This window comes from Quercus suber, unplaced genomic scaffold (assembly GCF_002906115.3).
Source record: "Quercus suber isolate HL8 unplaced genomic scaffold, Cork oak 2.0 scaffold_75, whole genome shotgun sequence".
NCBI classification, from domain to species: Eukaryota; Viridiplantae; Streptophyta; class Magnoliopsida; order Fagales; family Fagaceae; genus Quercus; species Quercus suber.
The window spans coordinates 87,177-101,767 of NW_027069540.1; the positions used below are offsets into that span (position 1 = coordinate 87,177).

The window sequence follows — 14,591 nt, forward strand, 5'->3', positions numbered from 1 at the left end:
GTAATTTTGTGGCATGTCTTACTCATGTGCTTCACGAGAACTTGACCCACTTGCTAGACTCCCATATTTTCCAGTTGGTTGTGATTATCCTTATGATCCACACGTGCCTAACAATCATATGAAGTACATGGATGCCATCATGTCATCATCATTATCATCAGCATCAACATTGCCAGCATTATTTAATCACCTCTTGAAGAATTTGGATTGTCCTTATCCCTTAATAATCAAGTTTTGTAGCTTGATATTCTAATAAAATAATATTAATTTAATAATATTAAAATTTTGAAAATTTAGATGATAAATATTATCTAAATTAAATTTTTGAATGTTAAATATTATCCCTTAATTTAAGAAATATATCCTAACAAATAAAAAATAATGTTAATCTAATTTTATTTAATGATAAGAATAAATTAGAGTCCTGCTAGTATATTATTTTTTTTATTAAAAATCTAAAAATTTAATAAAATTTCTGCAATTTGGTGAAACCACGTGGCGCAATTATAGCGTCTAAGCCCAACTTTTATTATATATAACTAGTATGTGACCCCGTGCTATCGCACGGGACTAGTTAATTGTAATGATGCTATTGGCCAATTTTTTTTATTATCACACGGATAATAAAATTAAATCAAACAATGAAAAATATATATTGCATTTTATTATTTAAGTAATGCTATTGGTATTTTTTTTTTTTTTTTTGGTTTATCATACATAGGATAGTATTAGATAAAACAATGAATAAAAAAAAAGAAAATATTGCATTTTATTATTTAAGTGATGCTACAGTGAAGCAAAAAAGAGAATATTGCATTTTATTATTTAAAATATATAAAGGGACATTAAAAAATAAAAACTTATCATTGAGTTTGGAATCTTCTTGGAGACACCAATGAAGCGCTAACGTATAAGAGTGTGAAGTAAGGAAGAGTGGGATTGAACATTGTGTTTGAACCCGGCCTTGGTCTGAGAAATCTGTAAGGAGGAGGAGAGGGTAGTGTGTGGATCTAGTTGGTAGAGATTGAGAAAGGAGGAGACATGGGATGACGATATGGAATTAGAAGGAGATGATGTTTTACTTTTATAGTCTTTCTCATTGGACTCATTGGTTCTGGTTGTGGAATTAGAAGAGCTCCAGACTTTATTGAGATCACCCATAAAAGTGTGCAAGTGAGATGTTCTTGCTTAGGCCAATTAGTATTATCATTATAGTTTTCTTGGCTTCCGTATTAAATGTTAATGCATCATTTATTTGGGCACAAAAATTAAAAAATTTAAATAAGATACATGACACAAAATTGGAGTCCAATTTATAATCTTCATAAAAGTATACAGGTAAGATGTTCTTACTTAGGTTAATGAGTATTATTATTGTGGTTTTCTTGACTTTTATGTTAAATGTTAATGCATCATTTATTTGGGCACAAAAATTGGAAAATTTAGATAAGATACATGATATAAAATTGGAGTCAAATTTATAATTTAATTAGATTTCTTTTTTGAGTTTTGGTTAGGACAAGTGGCGCAAAATTGAGAATCTAATTGGATTTTCTCTCTGCTTCACCTATTATTATATATATAGATATGATAATATAATTAAATATTTTGATAATATAATTAAATTTAATAACAAATAAAATGAAAAAAGAATTAATTCAAAATTTAAGATTAAAAAATAAATTGTACTTGTACACTTAAAAGGTAATTATATTATTATTAGTTTAACAAATCCCTAGCTAGATCTAATTTTTTTTCCTTTATGTTTTTAAAGAAACGTTTTTTACTTTTTTTTTTTATCTCTCTTTTTTATTTAAATTCTATCCGTAGGTAATTCTATTCTATTGATTTTAGGGTTTATTGATAACATTTTAGATAAACACAACTGTTATTGATTTGTTATATTTATCCAAAAAAAAAATGTATATATCTATACTTAAAATCTAAAAATTTATTAAAATTTTTGCAATTTGGTGAAGTCACGTGGCGCAACTACGGCGTCTAAGCCCAACTTTTATTATATATAATATGATATAAATAATAATAGGAAAAAAAAAAAAAGCCCGTTGACACAATAAAACCAAGCTTGCTTGTGAAGAATAGTTACTTGAAAGACGTGGTGGTATTTTATGTAACAGTTGTATATAACATCCCTCGTATATGAGGTGAAGCACACATTTGTATGATCCACTTTCTTGTAAGATGGATATTATATACAACCATTACAAAAAATAATAAATCTTGAAAAAGAAGTAAATAAGCCCTTTCTTGCTTTCCATGTGTGGACTGGTGCAAATGATAATGGACTCTTGATGAAAATAGCATGTCTTTCTCTACAATTTGCAAATACGTTCTTGATGCTTGATATAGAGGGTTTAGGAAGACAAGATGAGAGACTTTATGTTTTGGGCCACATATCTATTGTCATTGGGCTAATGTGACAACAAATTAATACAAATGAAATGTCACCAACCGAGTACTAAACTCTTGGCTGATTGGGTCAACCTTGCATGTAAAGCTTGAATTATTTTCCGACTGCACCGCCAACAATAGAATATTACCATAAATGTTACATGTTTTAGCAAAGTTCATATCTAATTACATTCTACCCCCCATTTGTTCAAGTTCTATTCTTCTGTCCAAACTCAAGACTTACACCAGTCACAAGGTCACTGAATTCTAAATTCGAATAAAAATCACGCCACACTCTTAGTGTAACACTTCCTACTCCACCATCTACAACATTCATGTATATCATGTTTTTTTTTTTTTTTTTGGNCAAAAATTGGAAAATTTAGATAAGATACATGATATAAAATTGGAGTCAAATTTATAATTTAATTAGATTTCTTTTTTGAGTTTTGGTTAGGACAAGTGGCGCAAAATTGAGAATCTAATTGGATTTTCTCTCTGCTTCACCTATTATTATATATATAGATATGATAATATAATTAAATATTTTGATAATATAATTAAATTTAATAACAAATAAAATGAAAAAAGAATTAATTCAAAATTTAAGATTAAAAAATAAATTGTACTTGTACACTTAAAAGAAATTTAATTTTTTTTTCTTATTTTGATATTTAAATCATTTGTTTTGCTGTTGATTTCATTCAAATGGCTATAAGTTATATCAACCTAAACGGCACATGTATACATATGTAACATCTCTAAATTAATGATAATATAATATAATACTCTAACTTAATGTAACATTCTAACATGTGTGGACTGGTGCAAATGATAATGGACTCTTGATGAAAATAGCATGTCTTTCTCTACAATTTGCAAATACGTTCTTGATGCTTGATATAGAGGGTTTAGGAAGACAAGATGAGAGACTTTATGTTTTGGGCCACATATCTATTGTCATTGGGCTAATGTGACAACAAATTAATACAAATGAAATGTCACCAACCGAGTACTAAACTCTTGGCTGATTGGGTCAACCTTGCATGTAAAGCTTGAATTATTTTCCGACTGCACCGCCAACAATAGAATATTACCATAAATGTTACATGTTTTAGCAAAGTTCATATCTAATTACATTCTACCCCCCATTTGTTCAAGTTCTATTCTTCTGTCCAAACTCAAGACTTACACCAGTCACAAGGTCACTGAATTCTAAATTCGAATAAAAATCACGCCACACTCTTAGTGTAACACTTCCTACTCCACCATCTACAACATTCATGTATATCATGTTTTTTTTTTTTTTTTTGGTTTTTGGTTCATTTTAAACCTAAGTTACTTTTTAAAGAAAAAAAATATAACAAATCATAATTGATGAAGTATAAAGTGAAACATTTGAGATATGATTTTTATTTGATTAGAACACTGAATGCTTCCCTTCATTTAATGTCACCGCTAGTTTTAATAAACCTACGAAGTAATGAAATTGGTGAATAGTAAAACACAAACACACTAAAAATGCTTTTTTTGGATAAATCACTTCGGAAAAATCCGATATGTGATTAATTGGAAAAGTTAAGGAATGCAATAAAGGCATTGATTTAGAAAATATTTTTAGAAACCTTTTATGGAAAAATAAAAAAGTGACTGATTTTTTTAACAAATTTTTATATTTTAAATAAAATTAATATCATAACATTCTTAAAATGGTCCATTTACAAATGCTCTATGGGCACTCATTAACTAAACCCAGTAGAAATTAGACCAAAGAACCTATCCATTACAACTACAATCAACTCCACAATTTTTGTACTTAAAAAACAATTTTTGTAGGATATCATAATTGCAGACACATGAAAAGTATATATATCAGAACTCCAAATGTAAACTAAATCATGCTGGATTAAGGAAGCTTTATTGCTTCACATGAAGTGTAGCAGAGATCCAACCTTTTGAATGTCCGTCTCAACAATATGTGGTGAAAGAGAAAGAGGAGTTTGTTGGGCCAATAGAAAATAAATTCTTAAATTGTAAAGATTGGCCCAAACTTAAGTAAAGCCCAAAACACTATATCATAAGAAAAACTCTCCAATAACACATTAACCTGAAACACTCCAACAAGAAAACAATAATATTGAAACAAACAGAGCTTTACCCTTTGTTTGTTTTAGCATTAACATTTTCTGGAAAATTGTTCATTTTCTGTTTGTTTTAGCATTAACATTTTCTGGAAAATTGTTCATTTTCTAAAGAGTATTTTTTGAAAAAACTCTTATTTTATTCTTTTTTTTTTTTGGGTAACAACTTTGAAAATAAACTTGAAAACATTTTTTGGTGTTTGGTATGATCCAACCTATTTTGTCTATAAATACTAAGGTTATGTTTGGTAACAGTTTTTGTTTTTTATTTTCAAAAACTTGTTTTGGGGAATATAAAGAAAAAAAAAATTTCTTGTATTTTTGAAATTAAAAACATGTTTGGTTAGCTGAAATTAAAAAGATAGTTTTTTGTAGAAAAAACAAATAGAAAATACTAAAATATGTTGTTACTAGGATTTGAACTCTAATGCTAACTCATTAAATGAGACAGATTCATTTAATTAAATGCGTGTTTTCATTGACTTTTGAAAATTAAAAACTGAAAACAACCTTTTGTATGCTTTTAGTTTCCTTCACAAATTGAGTTTTGAAAACAGTTTTTGCTTTCTATCCATTTTGGGTTGCCAAACAAGTTTTTTAGTCTCAAAAATAGAAAACTGTTTTTGAAAACAGAAAATAAGAGGAAAAAATAGTTACCAAACATACCCTAAGGCTTTTTGCACTCTCTCTTCATCTTCTCCTTGTTATTCACTCTAGGCCTAGAGTCTAAACGTATACCAGGAGAGAGAGAGAGAGAGAGAGAGAGAGAGAGAGAGAGAGTGCCAGGTGAGTCTTAAACCCATCTGCTCGTTGAGAGCATCGACGCTACTAAAACTCTAAATAAGTTGGGAGTGCACTGGTGGGGACATAGCCTATGGTTGATTAGGTAGTTTTGGGTCACCCTACCCATAGGAAGCGTCATTTCTCCTTCTATAAAGGTGATCATAGGAATGACAACCTCCCATTCATTTATATTTATAACCACCTGGTCTGAAGCACAATACCATAGGGCTACCCTTGTGGAATGTGATATTGGCCCTAAAGCTCTCCATATCGGCAAGAGAATCTACGAGGTGCTTGAATCTACCCATCTAGGGAATTTAAGGGAAAGTAAGGATTTTTTTTTTTTGAAAATGAACGAAAGATTAGAAGGCGAGGAGGTCGGCCGAGAAGAAAAGAACTTAAGGACGTAGAGACTTACGAAAATGGAAATAGGTGACACTTCAGGAGCTTCTTGAAAGTAATCCTACTAGGCACCTTATATAGGAGGTGGAGTTAAGTGAGAGTTATCCCACTCAAAATTCAAGGAGAAATGCTAGCCGTAGGATCAACATTCCATCGTAGGATGCAAGGGATAGAGCACCGCCTTGAGCAACTAATAAGACATCGTGGGCTCTGAAGCATCAGGAACAGTTACGGGACATGCAAAGTGACGTTCTCATGTGTGGAAATTAGATAAAAGAATGGATTTAATTTCCAAATTCAAAACCCCATTTTTTCTCCTTGGATAATAAGGGAAAAATCAGAGTTTTAAGGGGTTATTGTAGGGATAAGGGGCCCAAAAGTATATATATTAGGCCTTGGGTCTTGGCCAAGGACGTTGAATGGTCTGAGGACATATAAATAGTATTGAAGATGTAAGACTCAGAGCCTTATGAGTAAGTTACAAATGAGAGGGTTGGGAAAGGTAGGCTGATGAGGAATATCCCCTCGGCTAAATGAAGCAAAGAACAAAATGTGTGTCCTATCATCTAGGGTGACGTTCCAGGAAGTTATATTGATAAGGACATGCATTATCAACGTATAGGAGGGATGGAAACTAAGAAATATCTAAGAGAAAGCTGCTACCACCACATTGAATGATCTGTAGCTAATTTTCTGGCCGCATTAATGAGGAAGTGACATCTGAATAGTGATTTTCAGCCTTACAGCTACCCTCAAAGACTTTAAAAGGGTATTGATGGGACAAGGATCAACACAAGGAATCTACTGTCCATGTGGAGGGTAGAGATGAGAAGGGAGAAATAGTATAAATTAGAAGGAATGCCCTAAGGGAAGGGGATCGAGAAATTAAGAGAAAAATACTGTAGCAATCAAAAATTGAACTTGTAATCAAACTTGAGAGAAATATATAAGAAGTGATCTCTTCGGATTGTGCCAAGGACAATTTTCTTTAGATTAAACCAGTCTACCTTTATTTTCTTGTCATTTAAATCCACTTTACTTATTGTCTAATTCATTAAAGCCCAGTTTTCCAACCCACTCTCTACAAATTCATTGTATGGATTTTTTGGGCCTAAGTTCATTCATCCTTTGGCCATGGACTCAAATTGCATCCTTATAGTAAACATGCATATGCATAAGGTTATAAGCTAGTATATAATAATAGGTAAAACTAAGAGAAAATCCAATTAGATTTCAAATTGAAATTCAATTAGAGTCTAATTTTGCGCTACATGTCCCATCTAATCTAAATTTTAAAAATTTTGTGCCAAGTGAGTTAATTCAATGTAAAAATTGGACTTTAATTAGAGTTTGATTTTGCGACATGTGTCCCATATCTAATCTAAGTTTTTTTTTTAACTTTTGTACCAAATGAGTTAATTTAGTGTAAAAAACGAGGAGTCCAATATAAGTAACCATAAAAAAACATAATTTTTGAATAAATTTATATTTATGAGCCTTCTTTTTTATAATGAAAAACTATTCAAGTTTATAAGTCACACACACACACACACACACACACACACACATATTTAGAGAGAGAGAGAGAGAGAGAGAGAGAGAGAGAGAGAGAGAGAGAGATGGATTCAAGTTACACCTACTGTAACTCTTATAAACTTACACATTTTTTACACCGTAGATTTCTAAGAGATCTAACAGTTAAAAAAAAAAATCATTAAATGCTATTGTTTTCACCTTACTACCTAATTAATACTAGCATTCTCTCTCTCCTTATTTATTGCTTTCCACTATTATCATTATCTAATGGGCAATCCTTAATTTATCTAATAAGAAAACTATGATTTAAAATATTTAAATAATATTACTTTAGTTGTCATCTTACTGTAGTGTGCATATATATACACACCTATTGACATCACTAATTAATCTCGTAATGTTGATAATTTAGCTCTAGTAGCAATACTTTAAGACTCCCCAAAAATTCTGCCCACAAAGATTAAGACGAAGTATAAAACATTGAAATAGTGAAAAAATCCATTGATGCTCATTTTCCTCTCTCTCTCTCTCTCTCTCTCTCTCTCTCTCTCTCTCCTGGTATACGTTTAGACTCTAGGCCTAGAGTGAATAACAAGGAGAAGATGAAGAGAGAGTGCAAAAAGCCTTAGGGTATGTTTGGTAACTATTTTTTCCTCTTATTTTCTGTTTTCAAAAACAGTTTTCTATTTTTGAGACTAAAAAACTTGTTTGGCAACCCAAAATGGATAGAAAGCAAAAACTGTTTTCAAAACTCAATTTGTGAAGGAAACTAAAAGCATACAAAAGGTTGTTTTCAGTTTTTAATTTTCAAAAGTCAATGAAAACACGCATTTAATTAAATGAATCTGTCTCATTTAATGAGTTAGCATTAGAGTTCAAATCCTAGTAACAACATATTTTAGTATTTTCNAATTGTGTATAAAAAATAAGTTTATTAATTGAATAATAAATAACATTCGATTTAAATGAAATATAATATGCACATTAAGAATATAAAGAGTATAAAATTTAACGGTTAAATTTTTAAAATTCACAAAAAAAAAAATATATATATATATATATATATATGAGAAGTTTAAAGAGTTTCTCTTCAAATTAGTTTGGAGAGAAACTTTGTTCATTTCTTAAAGGTTTGTCATTTTCAATTTTCATTTTCTGTTCTTATTTTCTCTTCTCAAATCCTACACTCATTTTTTGTTTCCAACTCAATTTCTATTTGGCACCAATTTTGGTGTAGTTTTTGTTTTGCTTAAATCCTTCTATTTTCTGATAAAACCAACGGTCACCTATCACCCGATAGAAACCATTCATCTCCTTCACCAAACCCAGCCACAACTCCACATCTTCATAATCTACCAAAGCCCAACCACAACTCCATAAAAACCCACAAGAACCACCTTCGGAAGCCAATACCTAGCTCAAATCTCTACATCACAAGACTAATCCATTAAAAAAAAAAAAAACAACCCAAATCTCCATAAAAAAACCCATAAATTCAAACAAATTTTATTAAATCCCAACATCAGAGAGAGAGAGAGAGAGAGTTCTAATGAGACATGTCACTATTAATGGGACCTACAAATTTGGTTTTTTTACAAAATGTCATTGTTTTTATTTTCACAAAAATCATAACGGGCAAAAGACGTTTTTATTTTCTATATTCAAACTCACTTTTTAGGATACTAAAAATGAAAACTAGGTACAATTTTGGAAACCATATCATGTTTTTGTGATGAGTCCCATTGAAAATTGAAAATGTATACATATTAGGCATACTTTGTTTTCTTCTAATCAAACAGGCTATTATTATGTATCAACTTTCAAGTGCTCTGAAATCTAGATACTCATCTGTCTCTTTGGGAAAATTCATTCGTTTAGATCTTGAAATGTTTATTTTTGCCATTTTTAGTAATATTTATTTCATTTTCAACTTTTTATTCAAAATTTGTTAGAATAAGGTTCTGTCTTTTTGGGATGTCTTTTAGAGTAAAAACAATAGTATTTAGTTCTACAGTTCTCTTAATTTTGTCTATTTTGGTAAAATTTACTATTTTGCCACCTAATATTTTGCTTAACACAAATTAAGATTTTTTTTTTTTTTTTTTTTTACTATTTATACTCAGGGTAGCCTCCAAAACACTTCACTTTTCATATTAATAAAAATAAAGACATTTGTCTCTCTTTTCTAGTAAATTCCAAATTCTATCACCTTGTGAATTTGAAATAATTTTCTTGAAATAGACATATTTTGTCTCTTGTGGCTTCCACCTTCATGAAACCCTGTCAAGCAAAACATTTTCATTTTTCACACATATGTAAGAGGGAAAGCATAAAGGATGAGTGTAGGAGAAATAAATATTGTGAAAGCAAGGACTTATATCAAAAGCCACAGTTTTTTTTTTTTTGACAAAGTCAATAGTTCAGTATGTGGCCAATAAAGCGAGAATAGCTTCCTAGAAGACAGCTCTATAGCTCAGCTGATATATTAAATTAGGGGTTTGTGCTAGGAACCAAGGTTACTTGAAGACACCTCTAACAAAACATCTTACAATTAAGCACTTGCTTGAAATGAATCGGGAATAACAATTTAAATTGTACGTTTTTAGACCCCTTAACACAAGTTGATTAATCTAGTTGTTTAACCAAGTGGTTACTTAGATAAATTATTCAGATCTAGGTTAACACAATAAAATCATATCATGTAAATAATGCTGAAATATAAAGAACACAACGATATGATAACCCAGGAAAACCTAACTGGTAAAAAACCTGGGTAGGATTTAACTTAACTATCATCAAGATAAAACAGATCCACTATGAAAGAATTGAAGTTTGTACAATAAGGCTTAACCCACTAACATCCTATTACTACCTTGTGTAGAAATTCATGTCCATCAATCACATATATGCTCACAAGGGAACATAATAGCCCCATTTTTGAAGAGACAGAGAGACCAACAGATCAGTTAGAATCCTTGTTGATTTGAACTGGTTTTACACAACAATTCCATTAAGATCATCTTCTTAATATTATCTTAATATCTTATATCTTATGACATAAGATATTGAGATCACATTCAAGTTATCAATAAGGAACTAGATATTCGGTTTATCAAAGTTAACAAGAAACACCCTTTTGATGTTCACCGCAACCTAGTGATGCATAATTTAAATAATAAAAAATCTATAATTCTTCATCATCATTATCATCATTATCTCTCTGTATCTCTCCCTCTCCACATTTTCCCAGCAAACAGACAAACCATTAACAAAAACATCTAGTCTATCCTTCCATTTCCTTAGAAACCAAACGGAGCATAGATTAAAAAGTGCATAATTTATAAACCCCAAATATTTTTTTTTTTTTTTTACTATTTAAACTCAGGGTAGCCTCCAAAACACTTCACTTTTCATATTAATAAAAATAAAGACATTTGTCTCTCTTTTCTAGTAAATTCCAAATTCTATCACCTTGTGAATTTGAAATTATTTTCTTGAAATAGACATATTTTGTCTCTTGTGGCTTCCACCTTCATGAAACCCTGTCAGGCAAAACATTTTCATTTTTCACACATATGTAAGAGGGAAAGCATAAAGGATGAGTGTAGGAGAAATAAATATTGTGAAAGCAAGGACTTATATAAAGAGCCACAGTTTTTTTTTTTTTTCAAGACAAAGTCAATAGTTCAGTATGTGGCCAATAAAATGAGAATAGCTTCCTAGAAGACAGCTCTATAGCTCAGCTGATATATTAATGGCATGTTTGGATGTTTAAAAAAGGAGGGGGAGTAGAGTAAAGTAGAGGGAGGGAGAGTAATGCAATTACCTTGTTTAGAAGTTTTTTAAAGAATGAGGGGGAGGGGTTTGGAGGAGTTTGGAGGGGTTTGGACTCCCTCTAGCCCCCCAATTTTAATTCCCCCAAATTGGAGAGATTTGGAGGGAGAGTAGAGTACATAAACTATTGACCAAGTAAATTACCTAATTTACCCTTATTATATTAACAAAATTATACAAGGGGAAGGGCTAATTACTCCCTTCCCCCTTACTAATTTTAAAAGCATCCAAATAAGGTAGAGGTGAATCATTCACCTCTACTCTCCTCCCCACTACTCCCTTTCCCTCTACTCCCCTCTACTCTCCTCCCTCTCTAAACTTTCAAACAAGCCATAAATTAGGGGTTTGTGCTAAGAACCAAGGTTACTTGAAGACACCTCGAACAAAACATCTTACAATTAAGCACTTGCTTGAAATGAATCGGGAATAACAATTTAAATTGTGCGTTTTTAGATCCCTTAATACAAGTTGTTTAATCTAGTTGTTTAACCAAGTGATTACTTAGTTAAATTATTCAGATCTAGGTTAACACAATAAAATTATATCATCTAAATAATGCGGAAATATAAAGAACACAACGATATGATAACCCAGGAAAACCTAACTGGTAAAAAACCTGGGTAGGATTTAACTTAGCTATCATCAAGGTAAAACAGATCCATTATGAAAAAATTGAAGTTTGTACAATAAGGCTTAAACCACTAATATTCTATTACTACCTCGTGTAGAAATTCATATGTCCATCAATCACATATATGCTCACAAGGGAACATAATAGCCCCATTTTTGAAGAGACAGAGAGACCAACAGATCAGCTAGAATCCTTGTTGATTTGAACTAGTTTTACACAACAATTCCATTAAGATCATCTTCTTAATATTATCTTAATATCTTATATCTTATGACATAAGATATTGAGATCACATTCAAGTTATCAATAAGGAACTAGATATTTGGTTTATCAAAGTTAACAAGAAACACCCTTTTGATGTTCACCGCAACCTAAAGATGCATAATTTAAATAATAAAAAATCTATAATTCTTCATCATCATTATCATCATTATCTCTCTGTATCTCTCCCTCTCCACATTTTCCCAGCAAACAGACAAACCATTAACAAAAACATCTAGTCTATCCTTCCATTTCCTTAGAAACCAAACAGAGCATAGATTAAAAAGTGCATAATTTATAAACCCCAAATTCCTAATTTATTAGCATCTCTTACCATTTTTACGATAAACCAAACAGACCATTAACAAACAGCGAGCCCATCCATCCATACATTTCCTCTTATACCAAAGAGAACTTTCATTCATACATACATAGATAATCCATAATTCAGAAGTCCAAATATTTCTAATTTCTTATCTCCTTCACCTCCCTTTCCCAGCAACCGTACATTTACAATTTTACACACAGACACACACTCTTACCAATTTCATAGAAAATGCATAATGTAAAAGTCAACCGCACACACACATGCAGTTACCATTTTCATAAAAAATGCATAATTTAAATGTCCAAAGATTTCTAATCTTTCATCTCCTCACCTCATTTTCCCAGCAACCAAAGGCCCTTGACATATATACACACTCACACACACCATTTTTCATAGAAAATATATAATTTAAAAGCCTAAAGATTTCTAATTTCTTATCTCCTTATCTCACTTTCCCAGAAACCAAAAGGAGTACACACACACACAAACACACACACTCTTACCAATTTCATAGAAAATGCATAATTTAAAAGTCCACCTCAAACACACACTTAGTTACCAATTTCATAAGAAAATGCACAATTAAAAGAACAAAGATCTCTAATTTCTCATCTCATTTTCCCAGCAACCAGAGGACTTTTACATACACCATTTTCATAGTAAATGTATAATTTAAAAGCCTAAAGATTTCTAATTTCTTACCTCCTCACCTCAATTTCCCAGCAACCAAACAGATGACTTCTACACGCACTTACCAATATTATTAAAAAAAAGCATAATATAAAAGTCCAAAGATTTCTAATTTCTCACCTCCTTACCTCATTTTCCCAGCAACCAAACAGATGATTTTCACACACACACACACATATATATACAGAGAGAGAGAGAGAGAGAGAGAGAGAGAGAGTACCTTCTGGCAAGTAGAAGCTGAGAGAAGGGAGGCCAGAGGGGTATACGAAGCCTTCGGATCGATTCGGCGCCGTTTTGGTACTGAGACAAGTGGAGTGAGTTTTCGAACTTGGAGAGCGATGGGAATAGCTTCGGAGTGATATCGAGGCCCTGAGACACGATCCGCTGATTCGGATTCGGAATCGGATTCGGGTTCGGACTCTGCCGAAGAAACGGTTCGACAAAAAGGGGTACGGGCTAGAGTTTTTGACGCCATTGTTGTGTTTCTTTGTGTAAGTGATTTTGTAGAAATGTCAATTGGGTTGGTTCTGCTCAAACCCTACACACAGTGAGTGCGAGTGAGAGAAAGGGATGGGGGTATATTTGGAATTTCGTGATTTGGGTTGATGTTGGGCCACATGGGTGGGCTTTTTAATTATCAAACTTCAAATAAGTATCAATAATCGATATAAACTACAGGCCCTTTTATATTTTTAGATAAATGTTAATAATTTATTATTATTATAATTTAGAAATTTTTTTTGAAAAAAAATATATAAAATATAAATTTTAGAGATAAATAATAACTGTAATTTCTTTTTTGAACGTGAAGGAAAAAAATCATAAATTTTAAAAATTCTCTTTTTAAATTCAAAATGAAATTTGTTATTTGACATTTATGACATTATTTCTAAATAGAGTTACCCTTCATTAATGAGAGTATTTTTGAATCATATAAAAGTCTAATTAAAATAAAGGAATCATCTTATATGTAGTATAGATAATACTAGTTTTGTTGGTACTATTTTGCCAAGGTCCAAGACCAATCCACATTTATTGGGTTTTTAGGATTGGATACAACTTGTATCCAGCACTAGTATCCAAAATTAAACATGTGTTTGCATCATAGTGTGTCTGGTGTAAAAAGGCACTAGAGACAAGTTTTACTCGGATTAACTAGGGATGAAATCTGAAGCATAAGAAGCCGGGTTAGGAGACATTTTATCTTCTGGGCTACATTCCTAATGTCATTGGGCTAATGTGAACAACCAAGTTGGTTGTTGGGGCTAAAGTTTACAACCAAGTTATAAACTTTTAGGCTAATTGCCTAGCATGTGAAGCTTGAATCCTTGAACTATTACCCTACTGCATCGCCAACATTAGGAAACTATCACCATTAAATTAACATGTTGTTGACAAAAATTGTTAACCCATGTTTAACAATAATTGCTAGATTATGTTTAACAAACACTGTCAAATTATGTTTAACAAAACGTTTTCAAATTATAAATTTTTTTTGAAAAAAAATATATAAAATATAAATTTTAGAGATAAATAATAACTGTAATTTCTTTTTTGAACGTGAAGGAAAAAA

General features: G+C 31.3%; 1 protein-coding gene and 1 long non-coding RNA gene across 2 annotated transcripts in view; one reads left to right on the forward strand and one right to left on the reverse strand.

The window, feature by feature from the left end:
* Positions 1-253, forward strand: part of LOC112008198 (transcription factor MYB24-like) — a 10,200-nt gene extending 9,947 nt beyond the window's left edge. The window contains exon 4 of the mRNA XM_065773468.1: positions 5-253. Within this exon, the coding sequence (XP_065629540.1) occupies positions 5-253 (249 nt within the window). The remainder of the gene's footprint in view (positions 1-4) is intronic.
* A 10,408-nt stretch (positions 254-10,661) lies between these two features.
* Positions 10,662-13,652, reverse strand: LOC136067489 (uncharacterized). The gene is made up of 2 exons (XR_010628959.1): positions 13,239-13,652; positions 10,662-10,816 (listed from the first exon to the last, which is right to left on the reverse strand). It is a non-coding gene; the product is annotated as an uncharacterized LOC136067489 (long non-coding RNA).
* Positions 13,653-14,591: the final 939 nt, after the last annotated feature.